This window comes from Pogoniulus pusillus, chromosome 11 (assembly GCF_015220805.1).
Source record: "Pogoniulus pusillus isolate bPogPus1 chromosome 11, bPogPus1.pri, whole genome shotgun sequence".
In the NCBI taxonomy this organism is placed as follows: domain Eukaryota; kingdom Metazoa; phylum Chordata; class Aves; order Piciformes; family Lybiidae; genus Pogoniulus; species Pogoniulus pusillus.
This window is the reverse complement of record NC_087274.1, coordinates 19,857,240-19,884,507: the sequence shown is the minus strand read 5'-3', so window position 1 is coordinate 19,884,507 and position 27,268 is coordinate 19,857,240. Positions and strand designations below refer to the sequence as shown.

Genomic DNA, 27,268 nt, shown 5'->3' with positions numbered 1-27,268 from the left:
CCTTTTGACAAATTCACATGGCTTAACTGTTATTTTCCCAGCTCTTAATCTAACATTCCAAACTTTTAATGAACATACAGTTGTCTTCTTTTTGAAATTCACTTTTCTCATATATGCTTCTCTTCAACTGTACTTCCTGTGCACTGTTCAAACCTTCTCTATATCTTCACCCTTTCCCAAAGGTTTTTAAAATGAGTGTTTTTATGACCATTCCATGTTTTGGACTTGATACTCAACTTTTTTACCAGTGAAATGGAGAGGAATTTGGATTTTTCCAGTGAAATATAGAGGTTTTGTCTCTGTTTTACTTGACTTGCCACTCCCTGTCATAAATGATGCACAGTTTAGACAGTTTTTCTTTGATAGTTCATTATTATTCTTAGGGATATGATTTAAGGTGAATCTTGTTGAGCAGGGTTATAGGTTCGGCTTGATGGTCCTGAGGGTCTTTTCCAACCTCAATGTTCCTGCGATTCTGTGAATATAATTATTTATTATTATTTATTAGCAAAAGAAGCCTGTCCAGTGCAGTCTAAAACAAAATGGTTTGTTTGCTTTATCAAAAATGTAGACATTTGCAAAAAAAATTAACATATTTCATGAGAAGTGTGCATATAAACACACATTAGGTACAGGAGAACAATGAGGAATACATTATCTTTGAGGCAATGCATTGAATAAATGTGAAGCAATTTAAAATTGGGTAGTGGTGTCTCTTGAGGTATGAGCTTATTTAACTAAATATAGTTAATTTACCAATGCAGATTTCACTAAAATCACATTTAGTTTATCTTTGGAGTTCCTGCTTTAATATTTCTCAGGCAAAACTTACAATATATTCCATCTGACTGACTCAAAAATAGATTAATTCAATAGCTAATCCTGTTTGCTTAACATAAAGAGAAATGATTTGTCATGCTCTTACTCAAATATCTTCCTAATCTGAAAATTACTGGAAAATCATGTGGGTTTATACCCTTTTTTTTTATTAGCTTACTTGCTTTAGTCATCACACATTTTCAGGGGTAGAATATTTCATCTGTTCTTGATTAGCATGTGTTCTTCCGTTGTTCTCATCTACAGCTTTCTTCATACCCTTGTGCCCTATCCTAAAATCAAATTAAATTCAGAGGACAGATAATAACTTAAGCAGTCAAGAGGCTGTAGAGACACAGAACACAACAAGAAACAGTGCTGGTTTCCTGAGATGCTGGAAAAAAAGTATTGGCCAGAATGTACCCTGTTCCATCTCTGGTTGGGCAAGTTTCTGGTGGATTTTGAAGTAGAAGAGGGACCTTAAGGGACCTCTGTGACTGCCCAGGGGAAATAAAATAACTCGAACATGAAATGAATATTTTATACAGCATGAAGGGAAGCTGGAGAAGGCCCATCTAGTTCTTCCAGAAAAACCCTCACAGATCTGACAGCTGTGCCACACACCAAAGATGTTGCTACTCTTAGATTTTATCTTCACACATGGCTCTTCACTACTGGTAACTTTTCATCCACAATAATGTGAATGAAGTTACTGTCAAAGAAATGATGGATACTAACTTTTCACTGTTTGTGTTTCATCATCAATGGGACGTTGCCTTCATTATTTACCTGTTGCTACATACATTATGCAGGAAGCAGCAGCCACTTAGGAAAAGTATTCTCTGTTAAAAAACTTAATTTAGAATTTTGTGCCGAGTTTCTGGGGTAAGTCCCTGGTTTGGTTAACAGGTAATAAGGACTTCCTGCCACTCCTGTTGATCTCACACAAAGGTAGGATTCTCAGGTTGGTATTTCTGCTCAATGAGAACAGACAACTAGTCACTGCTTGTGATGAACCAAGAGTATGGCAGCATTGCATTTATTTTTTGTGAACTTAATACAGCTACTGTGAACAGCTCAAGTTTTGGTTTGTTTTTTTTCTTGTGGTATAACAACTCTCATCAAAAATAGGCTAATTAGAGAGGCTTTAACTTGACTCTAGGTTACTTGGGCTAAATGTGTTGAAGCCACACTGACAGATGCAGAAGTACTGAGCAAATAATTATTTAAGGAGGGGTGCATTTTGCCTTCAACCGGAATCTGTAACAATTAAGGAATGTAAAGCTCATCATCATTAATGGTCCTGTAGGGTTCAGAGCACAATATGGCTCTTTTTGTGATGAAAAATTAAACAAATACAGAGTTGGGACTTGCTTTTGAGTAAAGGCAATGAATTGTTTAATAGCTGTAGAATGACAATTCTTGTTACTTTTTTTTATTTAATGCAGACTGTGGAGTCATCTGTCATTTACAGTCAGTCCCCTGAGGAAATACTTGATAGAACAATTAGACTTGATGTTAACAGTTTGGCAAGCTTTAGGGCAACATTGACAATGATTCTTTATATGCAAACATTTAGGAAACTGTCAACCAGGTTTATTAATGCAGAGAATTAGAGCCTGAAATTCTGAAGTGCAAGTAATATATCCATTTAAAATACATCTTGTGTTTTGTTAGACGTGGATGATATCACAGATTTCAACAGAATTCTTCCACTGCTAAAGTTAGAAGTGACATTTCGTTGATATAAGCACTCTGGGGATAAAGTTGTTGAGAAAGGAAAAAAAGGCACTTTTTTAATAGCCTCAAGGGTTCCTGTAGTGAAGGAAGATTGTTACTGCTTCTTTATTTTAAAAACAAACAAACAAACCCCCCCCAAACCTGGCAGATGTTGTATATGATGAGATATGTATTGGCTCTGCATTGCAGTTCTTCAGATTCCGGAGCTGCACTGAATCCCATCACTGAAGTCTATTTTCTGACAGCTGTTTTTGCCATTTGCTTTAAAAGCAGATGGGGCAAATGCAAAGAAGAGCTGTCAATTTTATTACCATGTATAATCAGCATCTGCGCAATACATCAGACTCATCGCACAGCTTACACTTTCTTCTCTGTAGGGAAAATTCTTTTGGGATTTCTTGACAAGCTTCTTGCAGGTTTGGTTTTGGTTTTTTTTTTCTTGTTTTGGTTTGATGTTGTTTTTTGGTGAGTTTTGTTTTTTTTAATGAGTAGATGCTGAAATTAAAAGTGCAGAGTAATTAACTACTAAAGCTGCTGCTGACCAAGTTTACTTTTTTGAGATGTTATCTTCTGATTATTTAATTATAAAATATATATCTAATTTGCTGCTTCATATTAACAATTCTGTTTTCTTAATGTTATTTTATTTTAGTGTTGCAAAGTACTTCTTAAAAGATGTATCTCTGATCCCTTAACATGTAGCACATCTGTGTGTAGCATTCTTTCCATCTCACTGCTGAGCAGGCTTAGTATACTGTACTCCATCTGCATGATTTAAGATAAAAATGAGTCTAAGGAGAAGAGGGTGTTCTTCAGTTCCCTCTTTTCTGGTGCTGAAATCCTTCATAGAAACGACTTTGTGTAGTGGGAAAATAAGCTAGTTTAAACGTGTCAGTATAAATAAGCATGTTGTCTGTCTCTCTAAGTGTGGAAGTAGCAGTCAGTAATGATGTGCTGCAGGCTTATAGTAGAGAACAGCATCCTCCTGGAGAGTGTCAAGTGATTTACATGTCACAGGACTCTCTGGAGACTGGGTAGGAGGAATCTATCTACTGGCTGGGGACCTACTATAATTTGATTTGATTAGGCTGGAAGTCACAACTGCAGAAGCACCTTTGTTTCTTAGAATAGTAGGTGATTGTATGTTACCATGTCTGCACTGATAAGCAGGGGGAAAAGATTTAGGAAAAAATGTTCATAGTACATTTCCTAGATAGGAGAGATTAGGGAATAGTCTTCAAAAGAGGTTTGAACCAATTTGGCAGTGTTAGAAGACAGTAAAACACTTATGTATTGATGCAGGACTTTGAAGTGAAGCACTAAAAGGAGCAGGAGACTTAATACTAAGAGCATTAATTAACGTTTATGTGGTGATGGGCAGAGTACTTCTTACACATGAGGCAGTGCAAGCTTTGATGAAGCATGTGCTTAACTGTCTCATTCCATTATCATGTCTTATTAAATATGCTACTAAAATGTACTGTGGCTTTTGATAAAGAAACCAGCAAGTCACTGTTTATGATGTATAGATCATTTTGTAAAGAAAGAATGACTCCTGGGATGACTTAGAAAGATGTGCACAAAATTTCATACAAGTTCTATGGAAAAATACTGCAATTAGCTTCTTGTTCTTATGCCATATAATGCTACTTCTGGCCCTGTCATTTGTGAGCACTTAATAGCTGATTTTTTTTTTTTTTTCAGCATCAGAGAACTGCAACCTATCCATCTCCAGAATGTTTAATTTAATAAGAGGAATTAATATAAAGAGGGTTTTAATTACTATGGAAGTTTATCAATAGAATGGAAATTTCTTTTAGATGTTAGTCTATCTGTGCTTTGTGACCCCAGAATATATATCTAATTCAATTTTCTCTGGAACAGTGAATGCAGATTTGCACTCTGACATTCATCTGATTTTACAAAGATACAGCAGAAGATTAGAGGATAACAAAGCTTGAAAATGTGAATTTTATTAACTTTCTTTACAGACAAAGTAGGCTATAGGAGTCTTGTATATTTATACAGTCTTATCTTTCTATTCTTATACAAATCTCACTTTCCAAAATGTGATGTCTTTTAGCACATACACTTTGGCATGAATTAAGAGAAGATGATCCTAATATAACAAATCCTTTATCCAGAAGAGCTTTTAAATTTATCCCAATACTCCACAGTCTATTTATTAGATTATAAATTTCTCACTAAAGGGAAATGCTAGGTACGTGGAGTTCATTTTACATAGCCACCAGTGAATTGATAGTTCAGTCTATTAGAACTGCTAGAAAATTGGCTTTTAGAAATATACTGTAATAGGACTTCTTAAGGGTTTGGTCCCATATAATTTGTAGACCAATCAGACAACAGTAATTTAAATTTGCTATTCCATCTTCTCATTAAAAAAAGGGCATATATGTATCCAGTTAGGCACTTCACTTTATAGAACTAATGTATTTTTTAAATTAATACTGGAAATTACTTTGTGTCTTGATTTAATGGTAAACCTTGATGGTTTCAAGTTTCATGCAATAAGTAGACACATAATACGTTTAGTATAAGGGTATCATATATTTAGAGACAGGTGAACATAGACTTGAGCCCTCCCTCCATCCCCAGCACTACATTACAAATCTCTACATCATGGGTTAACCAGAAGCATTAATAAATGAGTCTTGTGACAGCCACATGTAGGGGCATTGGAACTGCAATATGCATCTTTTCCATACACACAGAGGGATTTTTCCCAAGTGTCCCCCTCTCCAGCAATTCAAGCTCTTTGTGGTAATATGGCCTGTTTCCTCCCTGTCTTTTTTGCCTGCCTTCCCCTTTCCAGCCCTCTGCATATGCCCTGCATGTTTCCTTGTGCTAGATACTCTTTGGCTGGTTTTCAAAGCTAGGCATCTGATAAATGTCTGGTCAGGCTGTCCCTGGTGACTAGGCACTTGGTTACTGCCAAATAGAGTGTGTAACAGGAATGGATGGATGGCTGCCATTCCCTTCATGGCTGGGTTAATTTGGTTTCTCAGCTTCTTCCCATTGCTAAAATAAGGCAATTTTTACAAATTTTTGATCTGAAGGTTTTACCTCCCTTTGACCTAGCCAGCTGAGTAGGAAACTATCTAGATGATAAGCATACATGATTTTTATTTTATGGGGAAACTAATCTAAAAATGTAGTATAAGAAAAGAAAATAATTTGGGTTTGGTGAAACTCGGTGCTGACCTTATCTTTTTTTTAACTTAATCAGATATTTTTCTGCATTTACTCAAGTACTCTGGAGAAGAGTGAGCTTTCTTCTTTATATCCTAGTCAGTACTCCTAGTCTGATGCATGTGTTTCATTGGTCTGAAAGGCTCAGGCAAGGTAAAGTGTATGAAAGGCTATTACTTTTGTGGAAGTGCACTTCCTGCAGTATATACCTGAAAAATGTAGCAAGCTGGCAATGGCCTCAAGATGAGACTGGGTAGGTTTAGATTGGACACTTGGAAAAGCTTTTTCATGGAGAAAGTGGTTAGGCACTGGAATGAGCTGCCCACGGAGGTGATTGACTCTGAACCCTGGATGTGTTTAAGGGTTGTTTGGATGTGATGCTTAGGGATATGGTTTAAGGTTAATCTTGTAGAGTAGGGTTATAGGTTGGACTTGGTGATCATAGAATCACCAGGTTGGGAGAGACCTCCCAATATCATTCAGTCCAACCTATCACCCAGCTCTATCCAGTCAACTAGACCATGGCACTAAGTGCCTCATCCAGGCTTTTTTTGAACACCTCAAGGGATGGCAACTCCCTGGGCAGCCCATTACAATGCCAATCATTCTCTCTGTGAAGAACTTCCTCCTAATATCCAGCCTATACCTGTCCTGGCACAACTTGACCCTGAGGGTCTTTTCCAACTTGAATGTTTCTGTGATTTTGTGACTTCTCTAAAACATGAACCCTATCTAAAATAATCTACCTTAAATTTTACAAACTGTTTGTGTGATCTGAAAATTAGTTTTCTTTAGACATAAAATCAAGGTTTGGGTTTTAATTTACAACATTAAATTTTATAGGTTGGAAGATTTGCTTTTAGAGATTTAAAAAGTTGTTTGTTTTTTTTAATGAAAAGTGTAATGAAATTACTTGTTCCTCAAGATAAAAATTATGCTGAAAAAGAAAGCAAAAGCAGCTTCCTTTGTTAAAATCTATCCATCCCAGTTTGTTATGGATTTAGATTGGTGTTTGGCCTGGATTTTGTATTTTGATATTGTTGCTATTCTTTTGCAGACGGTTAGAACAAAACTCAATCAAGGTTATACCTCCTGGAGCTTTCTCACCATACAAGAAACTTCGAAGAATGTATGTACCAAATAATTTATATTAAGCTTTTATTTTCAGATATACATACACATAATTCTAGAAAACATTAGTCAAGGTCATAAAGGCCTGCAGTCAGTGTGTGAGTATTTTAAGAATGTTTGACCACTGGAAGATTAACTGATACGGCAACCTGATAATTAAGACAATAGAGTGATTGTCACGTTAATAATAACTGTTTTTTTCTGGAATATGCTTCTGAATGGAAGCAATATGTTGTTGTAGTGAGCATGCCATAGAAAATATATATTTAATGGGGACAAGCCACTGTTATTTTGTAGTATCTTTGAGGCTGTATAGTCCTATGGCCACGGCAAGCAGAATATCCTTTATGATTAGGAAAAGTAAATCTATTTGTCACTTTATTTTTTTTCAAGCATTTGATAGGTCTAATTTTAATGATTTTGACATTTTGTTCCAGTGTATTGGCAATTTTAATTATTTTCTCTTAATTTTTTTTGGCAGTGTTTCATAGAAATATTTTAATTTCTCTTTCCCTTCCGTGCCTAATTCTAATGACATACTCTTTTAACATTTGCTATTTTAGAAATAGTTTGAATTAATTGAATCAAATTTCATTTATTTCAGTGACCTGAGCAATAACCAGATCTCTGAAGCAGCTCCAGATGCATTCCAGGGTTTACGCTCACTCAATTCACTGTAGGTATCTGAACTGTGAAATAAGAAGCAAATTTCTCATATTCTTATAGTGAATTTTCAGATATATTTGATCAGTTCTGAAAGATGTAAAAATAAATTCAGAATATTAAGAATGATAATTTTGTATTGTATCACAGCTGGGCACCAAAACCCCTTTAAAATATATCCTTTGGGTTTTTTATAAATATGTTCATGGCAAGGACTTGAACAAAATCAAACTAAAGTTATTTAACCTAGAGAAAAGGAGACAAGAGGCTGAATGGAAATTGAAGTGAGACATGTGTTAGTCTCATCTCCCAAGTAATAAGAAATGGCATCGATTTCCACCAGGGGAAATTTAGATTGGATATTAGGGAAAACTTTCTTCCCTAAAAGGGTTGTCAAGACCTAGAATAGGCTGCCCAAGGAAGTGGTCAAGTCCTTATCTCTGGAGGTATTTAGAAGACATGTGGATGTGATGTTGAGGGACAAGGGTTAGTGGTGAACTGGTTAGTGCTAGGTTTACCGCTCCGGGGACAGCGGCAGGTAGGGAGTTTGACTGGGGCGGTACACCTGTCACTCAATGATCTTAAAGGTCTTTTCTAGCCTAAATGATTCTATGACGTTATGATAAACGTTTATTTTGTTCCTCAGTCGTTCTTACAAACAGCAAATCCACTTGCCAAGGCCTCTTGGAAAGGATGTAAACAGTGAGGAGCCGATTCTGCTCAGAGCTGTTTGGGCAACCAAGCTATTGTGCAATCCTGCTAGCACACAGGACCACAAGGGTCTTGTAACTGTCAAATTGTTGCTGTGAAATTCCCCTCAAGAAAATTGAAATTTATTTATTTTTACAGTCAAAATCACATTCTTTGTGTCCTTCATAATGGCAGCTTCATTTGCTTTCTTATTTCTTGGTACAGTGTCCTCTATGGCAATAAAATTACAGAACTTCCAAAAGGCCTTTTTGAAGGACTCTTTTCTCTGCAGTTGCTGTGAGTATGTTTTCAATATTTCTTTTATTTTGGGATAACTCACAAGGGTAAATGTGATGAGAGAAGAACCAGTAGGAAATCCTGTATGTAAAATTAGACCATAATAAAAACAAATTAATGTTAAAGCTGAAGGAGTCAAGGCTGTTGTAGACCAGCTTGCCATTTATTCACAAATTTTGTTATATCTCAGCCTAAAATGGTTGAAATGAAACTATTCTCTTGTGTGGAACTTATAAGAATAAAACACATCTGACACTGTCTTGCCCTGTAAACAACAAATAGTATGTATTAAGTTGTGTGGGAAACATAGAGTTCATATTTGTATGATTCATTCAGAGAATATATATATTGGAAATGCTATACAATTATATTTCTAGATCTACCCATGGAAGAACTTAGTTGCACTACAGTTTCATTAATGGACTTTAGAGTTTTCTGACTGTACAGTTATCTGTTAACTTCACCTGCTGTTTCATTGAACACCTTTGAAATTTCCATGTGTACTCTTATAAAATATTTATATTCTATACTGGGAATAAAGGAGAATGTATTGTTGATATGTTCAACAAATATTGCCAATATTTAGCAGAAGAGGCTGAGTACTCGTGTGTAAAAGAATTTTGTGAAATAGGCTGTAGAATAACAGTAGTGGGTTTGGAAGAAATTGTCCCAAGATAACTGACTGGTTGATTTATGACTTCTTAAAGACTTTAAAACTTCTTGGTACTTGATTAGAAGTATTTAAGGTCCAGACTTCATAGTGCAGTGATTGGCAAAATGTCTGCTCTTAACAGCTCATTGAAGATGGCAAAACAATGAGGAAATAGAAAATGCAAGTTCAAGTACCACCTAGGAGTTTGCATTTTGGTCTATTTTAGTCACAAATTAGTAGAGTAGTTGGACAGTGTGCATTCCTGTTTTACTTTAAAGAGATTTTAGTTATAAAAATATGTTTCAGATTCTATAAAAGAAAAATAGACAACTCTGAGTTTCTGGTTATTTTATGTTAAAAAATAAAATGTTTGTAGCATGATATATTTTGCATAGCTAATACATTTCAGTCTAAGAAAGTTCTATTTGTATAGTGAAACTTTTTATCAGAGCATTAGTTTTCAAATCCACCCTTCCATTCAATTTATCTCTGGAAATTGTGAAGGGAAAAAAAAAAAGAGAGAAATTTTGGTTATGAAAATACATCTCATCTAGTTGAATGACATCTTGTTTCTTTCTCTTCAAAAGCGTGAAGGAGTTGATTTAGATTGGCTTGTTTGCTTTAACTTTAGAAGTCTGGGAGGTGCAGGGAAGAAAAGGTTCCCTTTCAAGATGGAAAGGAAAAAGGATCCAAGACAGATTTGGATATATTCCATGCCACTGGTTTTTACTACAACTCTGTTAATGCGGCAGCATGCTGATTAGTAACGTATAATTAAAAGTGCCACTGCACATCTCTTCCAGCTAATGAACACAGTGTTCAGTTCCCTTTTTGTTTGTTTATTTGTCTGGCAAAGGGAACTAGTTTTCCTTGCAGATACTTGAATTTTTTTAAGCTTGTTTCTTCTCGCAGGCAAATACCACACACATTTTGCCAGCACATATAAGAAACATGATTTCATCTAATTAAACTCACATATTTCAACTCCTAAGTGCAAATAAATATTCAGGAATAATTTCCAAACACCTAAGATATTTCAATTCACTGAAATACTTTATGTCACTGTCAGTTAATATTTGTTTCTACAGCTCTCCTGATTATAAATGTGCACAAAGGCTTATCAGTGAAAACTGATGAAGCTGCAGCAACACTGAGCAGGTTCTTTCAATTTTGTAATTGTCTTCCATTGAACAGATTATTGAATGCTAACAAGATCAACTGCCTGCGAGTTGATGCTTTTCAAGATCTGCACAACTTGAATCTTCTTTCTTTGTATGACAACAAGCTTCAGACAATTGCAAAAGGCACCTTCTCACCCCTACGTGCAATTCAGACCTTGTATGTATGCTCTTGTTTACGGTTGTCTTTAGCATGACTCCATATTCTACAATCTACTGAAAATAACAGAGGCTGCTGAGACCAGAGGGAAATAATGTGTGAAATTATCATTCTTTTTCCTCATGAAAGGCATTTGGCTCAGAACCCATTTATCTGTGACTGCCATCTGAAGTGGCTGGCGGATTATCTTCATACAAACCCCATTGAGACCAGTGGTGCCCGTTGCACCAGCCCCCGCCGTCTGGCAAACAAAAGGATTGGCCAGATCAAAAGCAAGAAATTCCGCTGCTCAGGTAATTTTTGTAGTTCAGCAGCTATTTTTCTTTTATGGGCAAAACCAGTGGTTGTAGAATTTCTAATGAAGTCAGCTGGCTCTTATGGAATTATTAAACATTGGAGAATCTTTTTGAGCTCTTTGACTGAAGAGGGGGAAATTCTGGAAGTCATAGACTGTTGGATCACGGAACATTGCTATAGTTAAAACATTTGGCACTATTTTTGAGTAGCATTAAATCTAACAAAAGAAATGCAATATATAATACTTCAGAACAAAATGCTGAAGTTACTCACTACAAGTATCGCCTACATTAATCATTTGGTAAAATTTCCACAAGGCTCTGGATCTAAAATCTATCTTACTAAATATAGAAACATGACAAACTCATTTTATACAGGGACCTTACCTCATACTGAAATTTACTGTTTTCTTTTTTTCTAATCTTGTTCCATTTCCTACTTACATTTCTCTAAATCCTAACTTTTGTCATACGGTATCCAGCTGTTCCAGGTGCATTTCACATTCTACAAAATATTCAGTCTCAAGTGCAAATACCAGATGAGAACCGTTTGTAATCCATGTACCAGAGACATTTATGACTACTCACACTTTGTTGTTTATCAGCTCTTGTTGTGCATAGGCTTTTATTTTCTTAATTATATGTAGTTAACTGTAGTCCATACTTAATCTAATAAAACTCATTCTTTGCTTGCTGACATTCAGGTGCATCTTCTATTTTTTTTTTTTCTCTTTATTTAGCTAAAGAACAGTATTTCATTCCAGGTAGGTTTGGCTCTGCAGTGAGATTGACTAACTGCAGATACTCTCTCCTTGTCCCCCCCCAAAAAGCGGAGTTTGTTATAGCTTTTAGGAAACCGATGCATGTATATTAACACTAGTCAATTTCTGTAGCTAGACATAATTTTCCCTTGTAGCTTACTGGTACTGTTTTCTGAATATAAGAGCTTAGCATGTAGCTCCATTTCCTTTTTATTGTTTCACAAATTTGCACACAACCAATGAGAATTATATGTTTTCAATTCCACCCTAAATTATTTAGAAGATTGCACCTGCTAATTCATATTTCAATTGATACCTTTACTTACCTTGCACCTTGCCTTTTCTGCTGCTGCTGTTTTTAAAATGTAGCTCCTGAGCTGCTTTTAAACACAGGAAACCACACTAACATCAAAGAGCTAGTACAACTTTGAAAAATGTTTTCACAAATGAGTATTTCCTTGCCTTGCTTTCATGCTCTGTGCTAGCTGCTGGTGCTGCTTGCTCACCCTTCTTGTGTTTACAAAATCACAGTGGAATGCCTGGAAAAGAAAGCTGATATTCTTCATTGAAGGCATTCTGTGGTCACATGCATACAATGAATCAGAAATGTTTTCCATTAAAAAAAATATGACTGTAGAGTTGAGATGAAACAGCAAGCCATACACTGCTTAAAGCTACAGCAAGTCTGTGATGTTTTCACAAAAGGATTTACTGACGTTGGCCCTAGCTCTTTGAAATATGTTTGTTTCTTTATTTTAACTTGCTTGTCAGGTGTGTGCACTGATTTCTTAACAGAAAAAAACTCAACCATGCACTTGCGTTATGTTCCTAACAGATTATAAATGACTGATTGGCAAAATAAATGGAAGAATAATGAATCTATTGCTGTATTACAGCATGTGATTTGCAAACAGGGTTTTCTACCATAGTTTAAGATCTAGAAAAACATCCAAAGTAATTGTTTATGACACCAGTGCACTCGTTCTTTCCAGGACTACAGGTATATTTTCACTCTGCAGTGGTCTTTGTCTTTTAAGCCAGTTTGTTTAACAGCTCTTCTAATGCTGTGTGCTGTAAATTTGCAGCAATCATGAAATTCTTCATTCCCTCCTACTAATATGTTGTTTAAATATGAAGAAAAGACAAAAAGAAATACAAAATAAGGCAGCAATTTATCAGCAGTGGCAGCTGCAAAAATGTGTTTTAAAGCAGCATAAAGCAGAGGGGGATTCAATTTCTCAAACCTGTAGTACCACTCAATTCCTTAATGAGTAGAACAGCTGTATTCTGTATTCCTGCCACACAGTGACTTCTGCTCAACCTTGCCAGCGCAACTTTTGTCTCTTGAGTTAGAAGTAGGTCTTCTAGCCAGCAAATATCTTCACAGCCTCTTTATAATATGGCCACACAGGTGGTTTAAATTTGTTTATATACCCATTTAAAAAGTTATTCTTGGGGAAATAAAAAACAACTAAACAAAAAAATAATCAAAAAGTGATACAGACCTCTTAAAATACAGCTTCTATGCTTTTGCCTTCAATCAGGTTATCAGGGAGATGCCGCATAAAATTATTTCAGTTGTTGGAGACTTTATCCCTAAATATTTAGGTTGTTCAAACTGCTAACAGTGCTTTACTCTAGACGTAGGAGGGGAAGAAAATGCATTTGTAGCCTTTCTTATTGGTTATTTTAAAGTTCTAAACACTTCAGTAGCTACTGTAAAAATGTTAGCATTTCTTTAAAATATAAAAATATGTTTTATATGTCTGAAGACACTAGGAAGTTTTAGTAGAATTTCAATGACTACATTTGGGAGGCTAGAGGTTGTATAAGTACTAAATCATTAATTTTAAAAGATATGGTTTGACTCCTAGCCCAAAGAAATAATTCATGTAGCTCTGTCATAGGTATTACTTAAATATTAAGAAACACTAGACAACATAGTATGTGACAAGTGTTGGGATTTTATTTTCCTCCCCTGAGGAATTTGCTTTTCCTGATTCTTCAGTTCATTAAGGTTTTAAGTGGCATAGCATGTGTGTGTATATATATATATATATGTATGTTCAAAGGATCAGCTTTTAAAGAATACAGTCAAATTAGTGACGAATAATGCATAGGAGGCTTTATCATCTTGTATGAAATCTGTAATTAATCTCAACATTTTCTCATTTTAATGCCACTTAAATTATTCTCTCTGCTGAAGTTGGTACCCCTTCTAATCAAACTAAAGTTGAGTAGAGAACATGAGAGCTTAGTTCATGTTTTTGTCTTAATTGGGATTACTCTGTCTTTCTTTCCTCCTTGGCTATCTTTACTTTTGCAGGAGTTCACCATTTTGGCTGTAAGTAAAGTTCAGTGTCTGAGCTAAATCACAATGTACCTCCCAGCCCTGATGCACCTTCTACTAGTCTCAGTCTTTTCACCTTTGTCCAAGAAGAACCCACAGGTCCTTTCAGCTTCTCTTTGTTTTCTTTGTCACCCACCCCCAGTTCCTTACTGGATGTTTTCTCCTGATATGTTTAGGACATTTTCTTTGACTGACTGTGGGAAATGGTGGAGGAAACTTTCAATGTGATTGTTTTATTTTTTCTTTTTTATTTATTTATTCTGTGACAGTAATACTGTTACTGTGACACTGGACATTCAGTAATAAGAATGCCATGTCATGTGAGCAAGTATTAAACTTCAAATGCTTTTTGTAAGTTATACTACTCCTTCCTCTTTTCCCTTGCTCTTATCCTTGGCCTAATGGATGCAGTTTTGATAACATAGCGAGATTTTCTGTTGTGCTTGATCTAACCATGTGGTTGTGAGGTATGAGTAAAACATGGTTCTGTCAAGCACCATGGAACGTCACGCAGCTTTCTACAGCATGGCAAGCTGCTGAGGCTTAAGTCAGGATCACACATACTTTAAATTAAAGCTGAAAACAGGGCTTTCAATCTTGTGTTTGAGATGATGTGGAGTATCAGGACTATTTGAAAAAAAATAAAATTCACAGAGTTTAATGAAGTCTAATACAAATTTATAACAAGAGAAAGAGAAAAGGTGGCATTCAGGATCTTGTTTATTCTTGATACAGAGAAAGAAAATAAATTCTAAAAGAATCAGTGGCATTTGTGTGATTAGCTAAAAACAAGGCTAGATTGGCTGACAACATAATCAGCAGAAAGTACAGCTGTGAAAAGCTCAAGTTAATGTATCCTGTTATGTGAAGTTGGTCACAGTATCTTTTTCCAGCATATCTCAAGCCCCTATATTTAACCCTCTCTTGAAGCCCCTGTGTCTGTTGAGTATCACAAAGTTTATCATACATTTCTCAAGTTGCCCACCCGTTATCTGCATTGCAGACATCTTTTCCACCTTCTCACAAGAAGCAGATCTTATACTTTATTGACTCAGTATCTGTATTTTGACTTGACTCTTCCATAGGCACTGAAGATTACAGATCCAAATTAAGTGGAGACTGCTTTGCAGATTTGGCTTGCCCTGAAAAATGTCGCTGTGAAGGGACCACAGTGGACTGCTCCAATCAGAAACTCAACAAAATTCCTGATCACATCCCACAATACACAGCAGAGTTGTAAGTTGAACCTATAATAACACATTATTTGCTTATGGAAAGGCTGACCAACATTTTCAAATGTAAACCTCTAGCATTACTATTTTTGAACAACAGAAAATAAATGTGACTTCTGTCAGGCACTTCAAAGGACTAGATATTAATAGAAATTAATTATGATTCATGTCAGTATCATGAAGACTCAAATACTTATTGCAAATAGAATAAAGTAACTATTCTACAATTTCAGTTCTCCATTACAGGAGCTACCTACTTAGACTTTAAAAATATTTTTTTAAAGACATTGGGGTTTGTTTTGCTTTTTATTTTAACCTCAAATGCATGCAGTAAACAGAGGTCTGCCTTAGAATGTGCTACCTAGATGTATAACAAAACAGAGCTGGTTTTTCTTAATGCAAAGCACACGTTATGTGTGCCAGACAGGAGAAAAGAGGAAGATAAAGCAGACAAACAAGACAGAGTTGGGCTAAGATGAGATAACAATATAATGAACAGAGATGAGCAGAAAAGAAGTCACAGATGATTACTTGCTTAATAAGTGCCATATGGGAATGATTTGTGAGCATTACATCTGAAGTGGTCTTCAAGGAGGGACTGAAAGACAAAGTTAAGACAGCTTTACAAGGTTTTCTCCATACACAAAGTATGCTGAGATGCCTGAAGGATCAGCAAAAGGCAAGAGATGAAAGTGGCTGTCACTGACAGGGCAAAGGAGAGAGGGAATAGTTTTATTTTTCCTAGGAGATTCAGTTTAAAGAATAAGGCAGAATTTTGAGGGACAAAAAAGAGAAACTTTGATTTGATGTAGTGAAGCAGGAACAGAGATGTAGAGACAAGAGTACTGTGATCAAGTTATGACCCGCAAAGGTGAGGTGAACAGAAGTGTGGCACATCTCTTACAAGGGAATGGGTCTGCAGCTGACCTCAAAGCAATAGTATAGAAGTGAAAGTATGAAATTTGAGACCAGTGTTTTTAATATCTGGACAAGAAAAGGAATTTGAAACTGAAATAATGTATAAACATATTTGTCTTTGAGCTTTGTGAAGGAGCTGAACTTAGTGATGTTCTAATTACGGATATAAACGGTCATTCCAGTTGTGCTCAGAATGATTCTTAGCAGGATTCATGTTTAATTCTGTCTGCTCTGAAGAAACAACAATTCAGCATTTAATTGTTGTATTTCATATTCTTTTACATGTGGAAGAGAAACTATCAAGTGTTTTCTTTCCCTAATTATGATTCATAGATCTTAAATTCAAAAGAAACAATTAAATCATCAAGGCTCATCTGCCATGTATCCTACACATTAAAATTTTAGTCAACAAAAAATTGTATTTGATTAAAACATAATTCATCTTTTGTTACAGTACTTCTTTCAGAAAACATCCGTTTTATTTGAAGGTATGAGCGGATTAAAAATCTACTGTTTCATCAAGAGTGTGACAGAAGTTAATCACCTCTCTTTGCTTCTATTGAAATCTTTTAAAATGTGATCCACTGCTTCTTGATGGAATATGCCTTTCTTCAACTTCCATTATTGCTTCTTTTGTATTTTTTGTCATTAAAACCACTTTTCAATCCAGCACTTTATCCAAGTGAGATGGTCTTTAACTGTAACAAAGTCGCTATTCAACCTTCTTCCGGAGAAGATGTACAGACAGTTCTTTAAGTCTTTTGGTATAATAACAATTTCAACAGCCTTGCAAGTATTCTAGAGGGCATAAAGGAATCCTTTATGCCTTTTTTTTTTAATGTCTTCAGAAATACAATTTCTTTAGCTAAATGTACTCTTCTGGTACTTGCCTCAGTGATGCAAGAGTTACAGCTCTCTCCCTTGTTTCTCTGTTGTTCACAGTCTTTGATACACCGCATTTGTTGCTTCTCTTGAGACTTCGCAGACTAGTTCTAGGACTACTCTGAATTCCAGTTCACAACACATAACTAGCATACACTAGAAGAACAGTTAGCTTTTCTTTTCATTTACCCACCAGAACAGTGATTTGTTAGAGTCAAACAACTCTGATGTTTTTACAACAATGATGAGGAAGACTGCATTATTTTACACAGGGCGCTGCTTGGAGCTGAGATGCAGCTGTGAAAAGAGAATCCATAATGTAGATTGCACCAATAATGATATTCCATAAAAAACACTATTCCTTCAGAGTGGCTGTTTTCAAAAATACTTAATTGTAAAAGATGGAACAATTCATAAATGAGCCAAGTGCTGTTCTCTTTCTATTTTGGCAATTGCTCACAGGCTTTCAGAAAACCAGTGAAAGATCTGTCCAATCTGTCATGGTCTTATTTGAGACCAAGTTCAAGCTTATAAATGCACACCAGAAAAGAAAACATTCAGGTCCTGTGTGTTCCATTTTTCATAATGATTTTACAATAGCTGATATGATACCAGATCCTAATAAGATAGTTTTACAGAAAAGCCATATGATCCATGTGGTCATTCCTCTGGCCACAACCCATAATTTGCAAGTCTCTTTATTTGTGGATATACCCTCAGTGATAATGCATGGTTTGTGATCTTCTGTGTACTTAGTGTGGTATGCAAATGTTCCATGCGTATAAAAAAAACCCCTCTTTCTGTCTTCTCTTAGCTTGGTTCCATGATGGAATTATTGTATTGTAGTACTTTCAGATTTACAACCTTAATTTCCCTTTTGGCTGTCATTGAGAAAAAGCAGGAATGAAAGATGAATGAGCAGCTTTCCTTTAGATTCTAGGTTTTGGCAGGGGGAGGATATGTGAATCTTGTTTTGCAATAATGCAGTTTGGTTTATTATGCCAAATTTCATTTCACAGTGATCTTGCCAGTGATCTCTTTTCCTTCCAGTTTAAGATCTCTACATAAAAGTTGGGCAAACTCTGTTCCATGATAAAATAACTCTATTAAATCATATAAAGAATCTGTGATCAATAATTTCTGTTTTCTTTTCAAGAGAGGAAATAGGAAACACTGGATAAGTGCAGGTATTTTTTAAATTACAGATAGCCCTCTAGCCTAGCACTTGCTGAAGATATACTATGCTGGAACAGTCTTGATACCTGGGGCAGGAAAGATCAGTATCCAGCTAATATTTGTTGCTCATTGTGTATCTTCTTGCAGTGTTGCAAAGCAGAATTTAATGCTTCCTATAGATGTATTAAGTGTTGTGGTCTGAAGAAAACCCACGGTCACATAAGTTTTGTTAATTTGGTAGACTTAGGCAGTGTGTTTCAGTCCCTATTCAAAAGAAGCAGTGAGTATAAAGTAATTAGTTTATTCTTGTAAATTGTGTTGTGTGAGCACCTCCAGATGCCTGGCAGGCCCCACCAGATATCCTTTAAAGAACAGGAAACTAATCGCCAGTGATTTATATGTATTTCTTAAAGACTTTTATTTTGAAGTTGCCAAGAAATCCTCCTTCAGTTAATTTTTTGGGTTTTTTCCTTTTCTTCCAAAAAAAAAGAAACCAAACCCAACTTATGCATTTCTCTACAATTATAGTTGTGTGATATTTTGTGAACTGGTTTTGAATCTGTACGTCCTATGCATGCATAAGTTTAATGGGAATGTTCATTGTCAGGAATCAGCAGAATTAGAAATGTCACTATATACAGAATTGTTCCTCAGCTGCCAGTTAAGCACCAGCTATTGAGTTAAAACACTCTGAGAAGTTCACTTAGTGTGGAACTTTCTGTACCAAAGCCTGAATATTTTTTTTTAAATTGATGTCATTTCTTGTAGGCGGCTAAATAACAACGAATTTTCAGTCCTGGAAGCTACTGGAATCTTTAAGAAACTTCCTCAGCTGCGTAAAATGTAAGTGCAACTTCCGTGACCTTGTCTATTCCAAGAGCACTTTAGCTCCTTGCTCTGCTTTTCCACCTTCCTTACTTCTTATCTATTACATCTCCAATATATTCATATAAGAAATCAAGAATGGTTTTATATTAATCACTGAGGTAGGTCAAATCTGGCAGTTCTTCTCTATTGACTAGCCAGTGCCAGAAACAACTCATGGAGTACAGCTCTGGCACCTTCAGTGCCGTGTACAGCCAGCTGGTCTGTTATGCAGCCACAGCAGGGAGCTCACAGTATAAGTGGCTCAAAAATAGGTTCCAGTAATCTTTTGTAACTTCCTGCACTACTCCCTAACCAGGCAATTTTGCCTCTTTCAGCACATTTGAGACATGCCTTTGATTTTGTGCTTCATTAAGCTATCATTAGATGAGGGGAATATCAAAATTAAATGACTGAGGGAAAAATGGTTTGATAGCTCATCCATGTAAGTCCATCTTCTAGGAGAAGTTTATAATCTTACCAGTTGCAGTTGTTACCAAGAATAGATCTGTGAAAAGCTTTTTTCTTGCTTTGTAAAAGGCCTATTTAAGAGTAGATCATTTAGTTGGACTTAGTGACTCTGTCCTGAATCTTTGGAGAATTAAATCCAAACATAGAGGAAGTGAAGGAAAGTGCAAGTGAAAATAGATAAGGTTAATTAAAATGATGCACTGTTTTGTAGTCACCAAGTTACTATGATTTTTAAAAGGCCAGTCTATGTTACCAATGAGCAAAACCTCAAGGGGAGCAGGACTATTACTAAAACTATTGTTAACCTTACTCAGATCCTTGCTGGCAGCTGTCACGATCACAATTAGTTAAATAGTTATTACTGAATTATTTGTTTATTTTTATTTTTGTTAGTGAACAAATTTTTAAAAATCCAAACCAAAAATCAGCTTTGCTTTTGACCTAACTACTCAAGTACACCTTGCCACTACTAATTAGGCTGAGATCCTTCAGAAAAGAATGTGGGAATTTCTGACGCACCGATGTTCTGCTGCTATACAGTAGAGTTTTCATTGTTCTTGAAGGGTCCTAGATTAGGTCTTCTAACAGCTACAAAGTACCTTTGAAATAAAATACTTTAAGTGCCACACTTGCACATGAACACACATGCATCAGTTATTCATATTTAAGAAAAACAAAGAAAAGATAATATAATATCAGGTTATAAAGGCAGCTTAATAAACATGTCATGTCATCTAAAGCTAGTTTGCTGCTTTTTGGTTGAGAAGGTGTTCAAATCAAAAGGAAGAAAGAAAAGGAAGAACGTTAATCAGTCTTACTATAGCTGACTGCTGGGACTCCCAGGAGCTTAGAAATCTGCATAATTGAGGAAAGACAAAATTGAGAAAACCTTAATGAAAAGTTAACATTTTTAATAATAGTGATTAGTAACTTCCTAATATAGTTATCAGTTATTACAACATTTTTCAACTCAGACAATGATGCAGTGACTGGAAAGCAGAGAGGTAGTGATGTTACAGAGACATCAATACAAATGAATTCCATATTTTCCTGGAGCTCACATTTCTTCTGGAGGTTCAAATGAATGCAGAGGTCTATCTGTACAGATAACATTGAAATATTACAACTTAAATGTTTAACTGCTTTGATATTCATCAGTAATAAAGCACATATATGTGCTGTATCATTGATTAGCCATGCAGCATTAATCCTTAAAATATTCCTGTGAAGTAGTATCCATGTTACATGAGGAACAAATAAGATTTTAGGAAACAAAACGTTTGACACAGATAAGCCATCTGATGAAAAACAATGAGTTTCTTGTTTCCAGTCTTGTACAGCACCTTACAGGAGAGACTGAACTAAATCAAAGTGATGACTGTGGATGTTGTCTGCCTAGACTTTAATAAGGCCCTTGATACTATTTCACACAGCATTCTCCTAGAGATACTGTCTGCTTGTTGGGATAAAAATTGCCTAGATGGCCAGACCTGAAGAGTGGTGGTGAAAGAAACTAAATCCACTTGGCAGTCAGTCACAAGTGGTATTCCCCAGAGCTCAGTACTGGAGCCTGTTCTGTTTAATATCTTTATCAGTGATCTGGACAATGGGATTAAAGGCATTTTCAGTACATTTGCAGACATCAAGTTGAGCAGAAGTGTTGATCTGCTGGAGGGTAGGGAGCCTCTACAGAGGGATTTGGACAGGCTAGATCCATGTGCCAAGTCCACTGGGATAAGGTTCAACAAGGCCAAGTGTTGAGTCCTGCACCTGGGTCACAACAACCTGACACAACACTACAGGCTTGGAGCAAAGTGGCTGGAAAACTGCCCAGCACAAAAGGACCTGGTGGTGCTGGCAGACAGGCAGTTGAATATAAGCCAGCATGTGCCCAGGTGGTCAAGAAGACCAACACCAGAGTGGCTTGTATCAGAAATTGTGTGGCCAGAAGGACCAGGGAAGTGATCTTGCCATGGTACTCAGCACTGGTGGGGTCACGCCTCAAATACCGTGTTCAGTTTTGGGACCTTCTCTACAAGAAAAATACTAAGGTTCTGGAGAGTGTCTGAAGAAGGGCAGCAAAGCTGGTGAAGAGTCTAGAGCACAAGTTTTAAGAGGAGGAACTCAACAACTGTAGTTTTTTTTTTTCTGGAGAACAGGAGATTGATGGGGAGACCTTGCCACTCTCTACAACTACCTGAAAGGAGATTGTAGTGAGGTGTTTTTTCATCTTCTTTCAAGTAACAAGCTATAAAATAAAAATGGCCTCAAGTTGCACCATGGCAGGTTTAGGTTGGCTATTAGGAAACATTTCTTCACCAAAATCAATGTCAAGCATAGCAACAGGCTGCCCAGAGAAGACACCATCCCTAGCAGCATGTAAAAGACGTGTGGAAGCGTTTCTTAGTGACGTAGTTTAGTGGTGGACTTGGTAGTGTTAGCTGAATGATTGGACTCAATGACCTTAAAGATCCTTTTCAACCTGCATGTTTCTATGATTACATCGTTCATCATAGACAAGCTGTATGTTGAATTACAGCTGAGCTAGAGATGAGTGGTGAGCTCTCAAGATTGAGCCACAGCTACTTGTTTTCTTTGTCTTGGATAATGACACCCATTCAGTCTAATAAGTGTATGAAGTTTTGTTCTAACAAATATTATTCTTGATCTGAAGAATTGAAATGCTGATCTAAAACATCAAATGATGTTTGATTTTCTTCCCAAAAACAACAAAGAAATTAGCTTTACTTCATTTATCATTGTCTCAGAGAATTAAGACCTTAAAATCTCTATTGTATTGCAACATGGTTTAATATGTAGGTATGGACTCCTGTCATCTGTAGAAGCAGTTAGATGAAACAAAGAGGGCAAGAATCACACCAAAAATCTTAAAAAAAATATTGAGTAGGGTTGCTTTTGGATATATAGTACAGATACTACCCATTTGGGATGTAATTTCCATATTTTCACTTAAAACCATAAACATTAAATATTTTTGCAAGTATTTTAGGTCATTTTCCCACATTTTGATCTGCTTTGCATGCAAATTGCAGATAAATGAACCATCTTGCTTATAAACCTTCATTTCTAGCTAATGTCATAAATTACTAGCATGTCATATACTGTTTACATTCACACATTTCATTTACATATGTTGCTGTTTATGCTGTTTTCTTATATTTGTGTCTACCAAGACAAAACGATGAAATTGGAGTGGTTAGTTGTGCTGTTACTCATGGAGTACCATTTTGTTAGTAATTCAACTAATAGTGCTACACGTAACTGAAACGTGAAAAATATATAGTCATTGACAACACTCAAAATTATGAAAGTATGTTCTTGAGTGGTGGCAGTATGGACTGGGTAATTGCAAAGATTACTTTAAAACCCTTTACTTAGCAGGGCATTGAATTTTGTTTTTATTGGCTTGAAGTTGAACAATATATTCTTTGCTTTTACACAACTGCTCTGAATCTTGAAATCTATGCAGTCTTCAGCATTCATTGAGGGTATTTGAAACAGAAAATGTGTTTTTCTCTTAATGTGTTAATAGAAACCTGAGCAATAACAAGATTACAGATATTGAGGAAGGAGCATTTGATGGAGCCTCTGGTGTAAATGAACTCTTGCTCACGAGCAACCGCTTGGAAAGTGTGCGACACAAAATGTTCAAAGGACTAGAAAGTCTCAAAACGCTGTAAGTGTAACTATTTGGGTGCTTTATTCTTTGGTGGTTTTTTTTTTTTTTTTAAGTAATAGTCCATCTGTCCTAAAAAACAACTGATTTTGGAGGATTAGGTACAGATTATTCAAGAATTTCTTAATTTTTCTTTCTATTTATGAAAATGTTCCCATATATTATATAAATTCATTCATTACCAAAAAGGGATATAATGTAGCTGAACTTTTCAGTTGTGGTTATATAAATTATGAGTCTCCTAAAATGATGAAAAAAATTGAGAATGGGTAAATATCTAACTTCAGAAATGGAAATGAGAATAATCATCTGCTTCAAAGTAACAGAATTTTGCATGGGAATTACACATTTTACATAATGGAGTTTGATTCAATTCAGTTCAACAATAACTGGAAATTTTGCCAGAGGAAAAAATTATTCTGGTGGATACTGAGATGTGGGAAATGATTCTCTCCTAAATAATGTTAATGTCATTTCAGCAGTGAAGAGAGGAATAAAAGCACTAAAGCTTGAACTTAATTTCATTCTTTCCATGAAGGCAGTTTAGCTCTTTCCACTTAAAAACCAGTTTATACAATCCACAGCTCCTTGGCATTTTTTGGACAGACTGTCCTGTCTGATCAGCAAAGCAGAGGCAAGATTAAGTGATCTTTGGGGCTTCACCCATCTATAGCATTAGGTATTTTTAATAAATCAAGTCTGCCATTTCTAACTTTGCATTTATAACTGCTAAAATTGTTAGAAGCATATATTCTTAGACATGAGAATTGGGGAAAATAATCTTTGTTTGTTGATGGACAGATACAAGAACAGCAAACGTCAAAACTTGTATGCAAAAATGTGAGTGAATTTAGAATAAACATTTCCTGCTTTGTATTATGAATTTTTTGCTAAATCTTAGAGTCGTGCTGAGGAGGAGCCAGGATAGCCTGATTTAAATTAATTGAAATGCTTGAGAATGTAGTAGAGGTAGTTTCTAGAATTTATCCTAAGAAAATCTGAAGAGGCCTCAGGAGGAGGTCAGCTGGTAGAATCCTCTGCTCCATGTAAGTAACAGTTCTGGAATCATTAAGCTTGGAAACATGAAGAGGAGATTGCTGTATACCTCTGATTTGGAGAATTTCATTCAATAATATTTATTTTCAGTTAAGCTCAAAATTACTGATTCTCATATTGAAAAGGAAAAAAAAAAAAAGAAAGAAAAATAAAGAAAAAAAAAAGATTAGGTGAAACATTTCTTGTCTCTGTGAAACACACCTACCCAGCTTTCTGATTTCCAGTCCTCTCCACACACACTGCACCCAGTCCCTTCAGTGCAGCAACAGGCAGCACAGGGTTCACTGCACTCATGGTTCCTCCACTGCTAACATTCTCTTTGAAGTGACACTACTCAGCCACCTCTTCTGCTCCAGTCCATACTCAGGCAAAGCTAAGAAATGCTGATCCTTTCTTTCTCAGGATGCTGAGGAGCAACCGTGTGAGCTGTGTGGGAAATGACAGCTTCACAGGCCTGAGCTCAGTCCGCCTGCTCTCCCTCTATGACAACCAGATCACCACTGTGGCACCTGGCTCCTTTGATACACTGCACTCACTCTCTACACTGTAAGTCATGTTCATCTTTTAGCTTACCCAACAAAGTTTATCTTCTGGACCTGGGGCTTTTTAGTCTGGAGAAGAGAAGACTGAGAGGAGATTTAATAAAAGTTTATAAATATCTGAGGGCTGGGGGGACAGGCTCTGCTCACTTGCTCCCTGAGAGAGGACAAGGAGCAATGGTTATAAGCTGCAGCACAGGAGGTTCCACCTCAACACAAGAGAGGACTTCTTTACTGTAAGGGTCTCAGAGCACTGGAATAGTCTCCCCAGAGAGGTTGTGGAGTCTCCTTCTCTGGTGACTTTCAAGGCCTGTCTGTGTGACCTGAGCTAGACTGTATGGTCCTGCTCTGGCAGAGGGGTTGGACTCAATGATCTCTTCCAACACCTAACACTCTGTGATCTTGGATACACAAAGAGCATGTTTTCATGATACCCTTGGATGGAACATGAGACAGGTTTCCAGAAGAGGCTGAGAAATTATTGACATCTGATGGACTCATCGTGTTGTCTGTCTTTCTGTCCAGTTTCATCTCATTGTTATCTTATATTTCCTCATCCTGCTGAGAATCCACACATGTTTTATAGTGAAGATTCAGTCTCATTTTCTATTAAAAAACCCAAAAAACAACCAAACTAAAAAGGATGGTTCTTTTTTATTTAAATGTGATGTCACTTAAGGGAGGGGGAAGCAGTGAGCCAAGCTGCCACTCAATTTACTGAATAAATGCTTTTTGTAGGTAGCATTATTCAAGAAAGTATTTAATCCCCTTTTTATTTAAAAAGTGACACTTTGCACCAGGTGACTAATTTGTGCATATTAAGGGTGACATGTTTATAAATAATGGAATTGTCAATAGGTTTATGCTGAAGTAAGGAGATGCCAAAAGTACTGAGGCTTCTAGAAGTAAATTCATTTTTCTAAATGGCATGTAATCAACTTAGCTGTCACTTTAGATAGGAAACTTATTCTCTGGAGCAAATAAAAGATGGAAATCTTGAGATGATGAATTAATGGAATAGCTGTTGTCAGGTTAAAGCTAATAATGTAAAGTAATCAGCCTTCATCTCTATATGAAATTATTGCATTATCAGTACAAAGTGGCTTGACAAGAAGTCAGGACTTTGGCAGTTTTAAATTATTTCTAAATGAGCTATATCAAGATTCACCATGCAGAGCCTAAATGACAGCTTTCACCTATAGTTTGTACACAGCATTGTTTCAAAAGTGGTATTTAAGCTTAGCTTTTTGAAAATAGAGCACCTCAGATGAAAAAATGGTGTCATCCAAAGTAAAATTTCTCCTCAGAAACCTCTTGGCCAATCCCTTCAACTGCAACTGCCATCTTGCGTGGCTTGGAGACTGGCTAAGGAAGAAGCGCATTGTGACTGGGAACCCTCGCTGCCAAAAACCCTACTTCCTGAAAGAGATTCCCATCCAGGATGTGGCGATTCAGGATTTTACATGCGACGATGGTAAGAAAATTCACGTCTGAACTTTTTGTAATTTCCATTTCCTTGTGTGTGTAGCTACAAGATGCCCACAGATCCCAAAGTGCAGTGCTTTAAAGAGCTTCATCTACACCTTACAATCACTTTCTACATCAGCTTAAAAATCCTCCACCCACTTTTGGATGATCAGCAAGCACATAGTTATTGTATATATACTTCCAGGAGTTTATCTTGCCTATGTTTAGAATTGTAAATCGCCACTTAGTGGGAATATAAATAATAAATTGATCACGTTGTAGTTCAAATGATAATGTTTTAAAATGCTCTCTTAACAGTTACTTCTACAAATGACTTGCCATTTTGCTTAGTTTATGACTTCCTCAACACTTCATAAAATCTAATGCTGCTATCTTGCATTTCTCACATGTGCTCCCATTTATTTCATTATTAATTTGCTGGTTTTCAAGGCCGTAACTTTTTTTTTTAGAGAGCTTACTTTTAGTTATTTGTTAATTTTGAAAATTGACATCTATTGTGATTTATTAGCTTTCACTTGAAGTTTTATTCTTTCATTTGTCATCATCTTTTTATTTTTCTCCCATATAATATCACGCTGCTTTAACTCAAGCTATGACAAATATGGGAATGAAAACATTTTTACCTAGAAAACCAGCATTGCACTAAATAAAATGTCACTTGTAATATGAATTCCTGGAGCGCAGTGGTTTGCAGAGATGACAATGTTTTCTCTACCTAGAGATATCATAATGCAGAAATATCATGTTTGCTTAGAGGAATTCCAGGTGGGATATTGCAGACAATACTGAAGTGACATCTGTGTAGCAGTACCTATTTGTTTTTATTAACCAGGAAATGATGACAATAGCTGCTCTCCACTGTCCCGCTGTCCTGCAGAATGTACTTGCCTAGATACAGTAGTTCGCTGCAGCAACAAAGGTCTCAAAGCTTTGCCTAAAGGCATCCCCAAAGATGTAACTGAACTGTAAGTGGCGTGCTTTTCTCCCTTCTATGAAAACCA

At 36.2% G+C, this 27,268-nt stretch overlaps 1 protein-coding gene across 3 annotated transcripts in view; it reads left to right on the top strand.

The window, feature by feature from the left end:
• Nucleotides 1–27,268, top strand: part of SLIT2 (slit guidance ligand 2) — a 220,604-nt gene that overhangs the window by 149,738 nt on the left and 43,598 nt on the right. For 2 of the 3 annotated variants that reach the window (XM_064151337.1, XM_064151338.1), the window contains exons 10-21: nt 6,824–6,895; nt 7,502–7,573; nt 8,476–8,547; nt 10,394–10,537; nt 10,667–10,830; nt 11,574–11,597; nt 15,030–15,180; nt 18,921–18,995; nt 23,041–23,184; nt 24,643–24,786; nt 26,087–26,253; nt 27,100–27,232. In XM_064151337.1, the coding sequence (XP_064007407.1) occupies nt 6,824–6,895; nt 7,502–7,573; nt 8,476–8,547; nt 10,394–10,537; nt 10,667–10,830; nt 11,574–11,597; nt 15,030–15,180; nt 18,921–18,995; nt 23,041–23,184; nt 24,643–24,786; nt 26,087–26,253; nt 27,100–27,232 (1,362 nt within the window). The remainder of the gene's footprint in view (nt 1–6,823; nt 6,896–7,501; nt 7,574–8,475; nt 8,548–10,393; nt 10,538–10,666; nt 10,831–11,573; nt 11,598–15,029; nt 15,181–18,920; nt 18,996–23,040; nt 23,185–24,642; nt 24,787–26,086; nt 26,254–27,099; nt 27,233–27,268) is intronic. The other variant, XM_064151341.1, reaches the window with a different exon arrangement.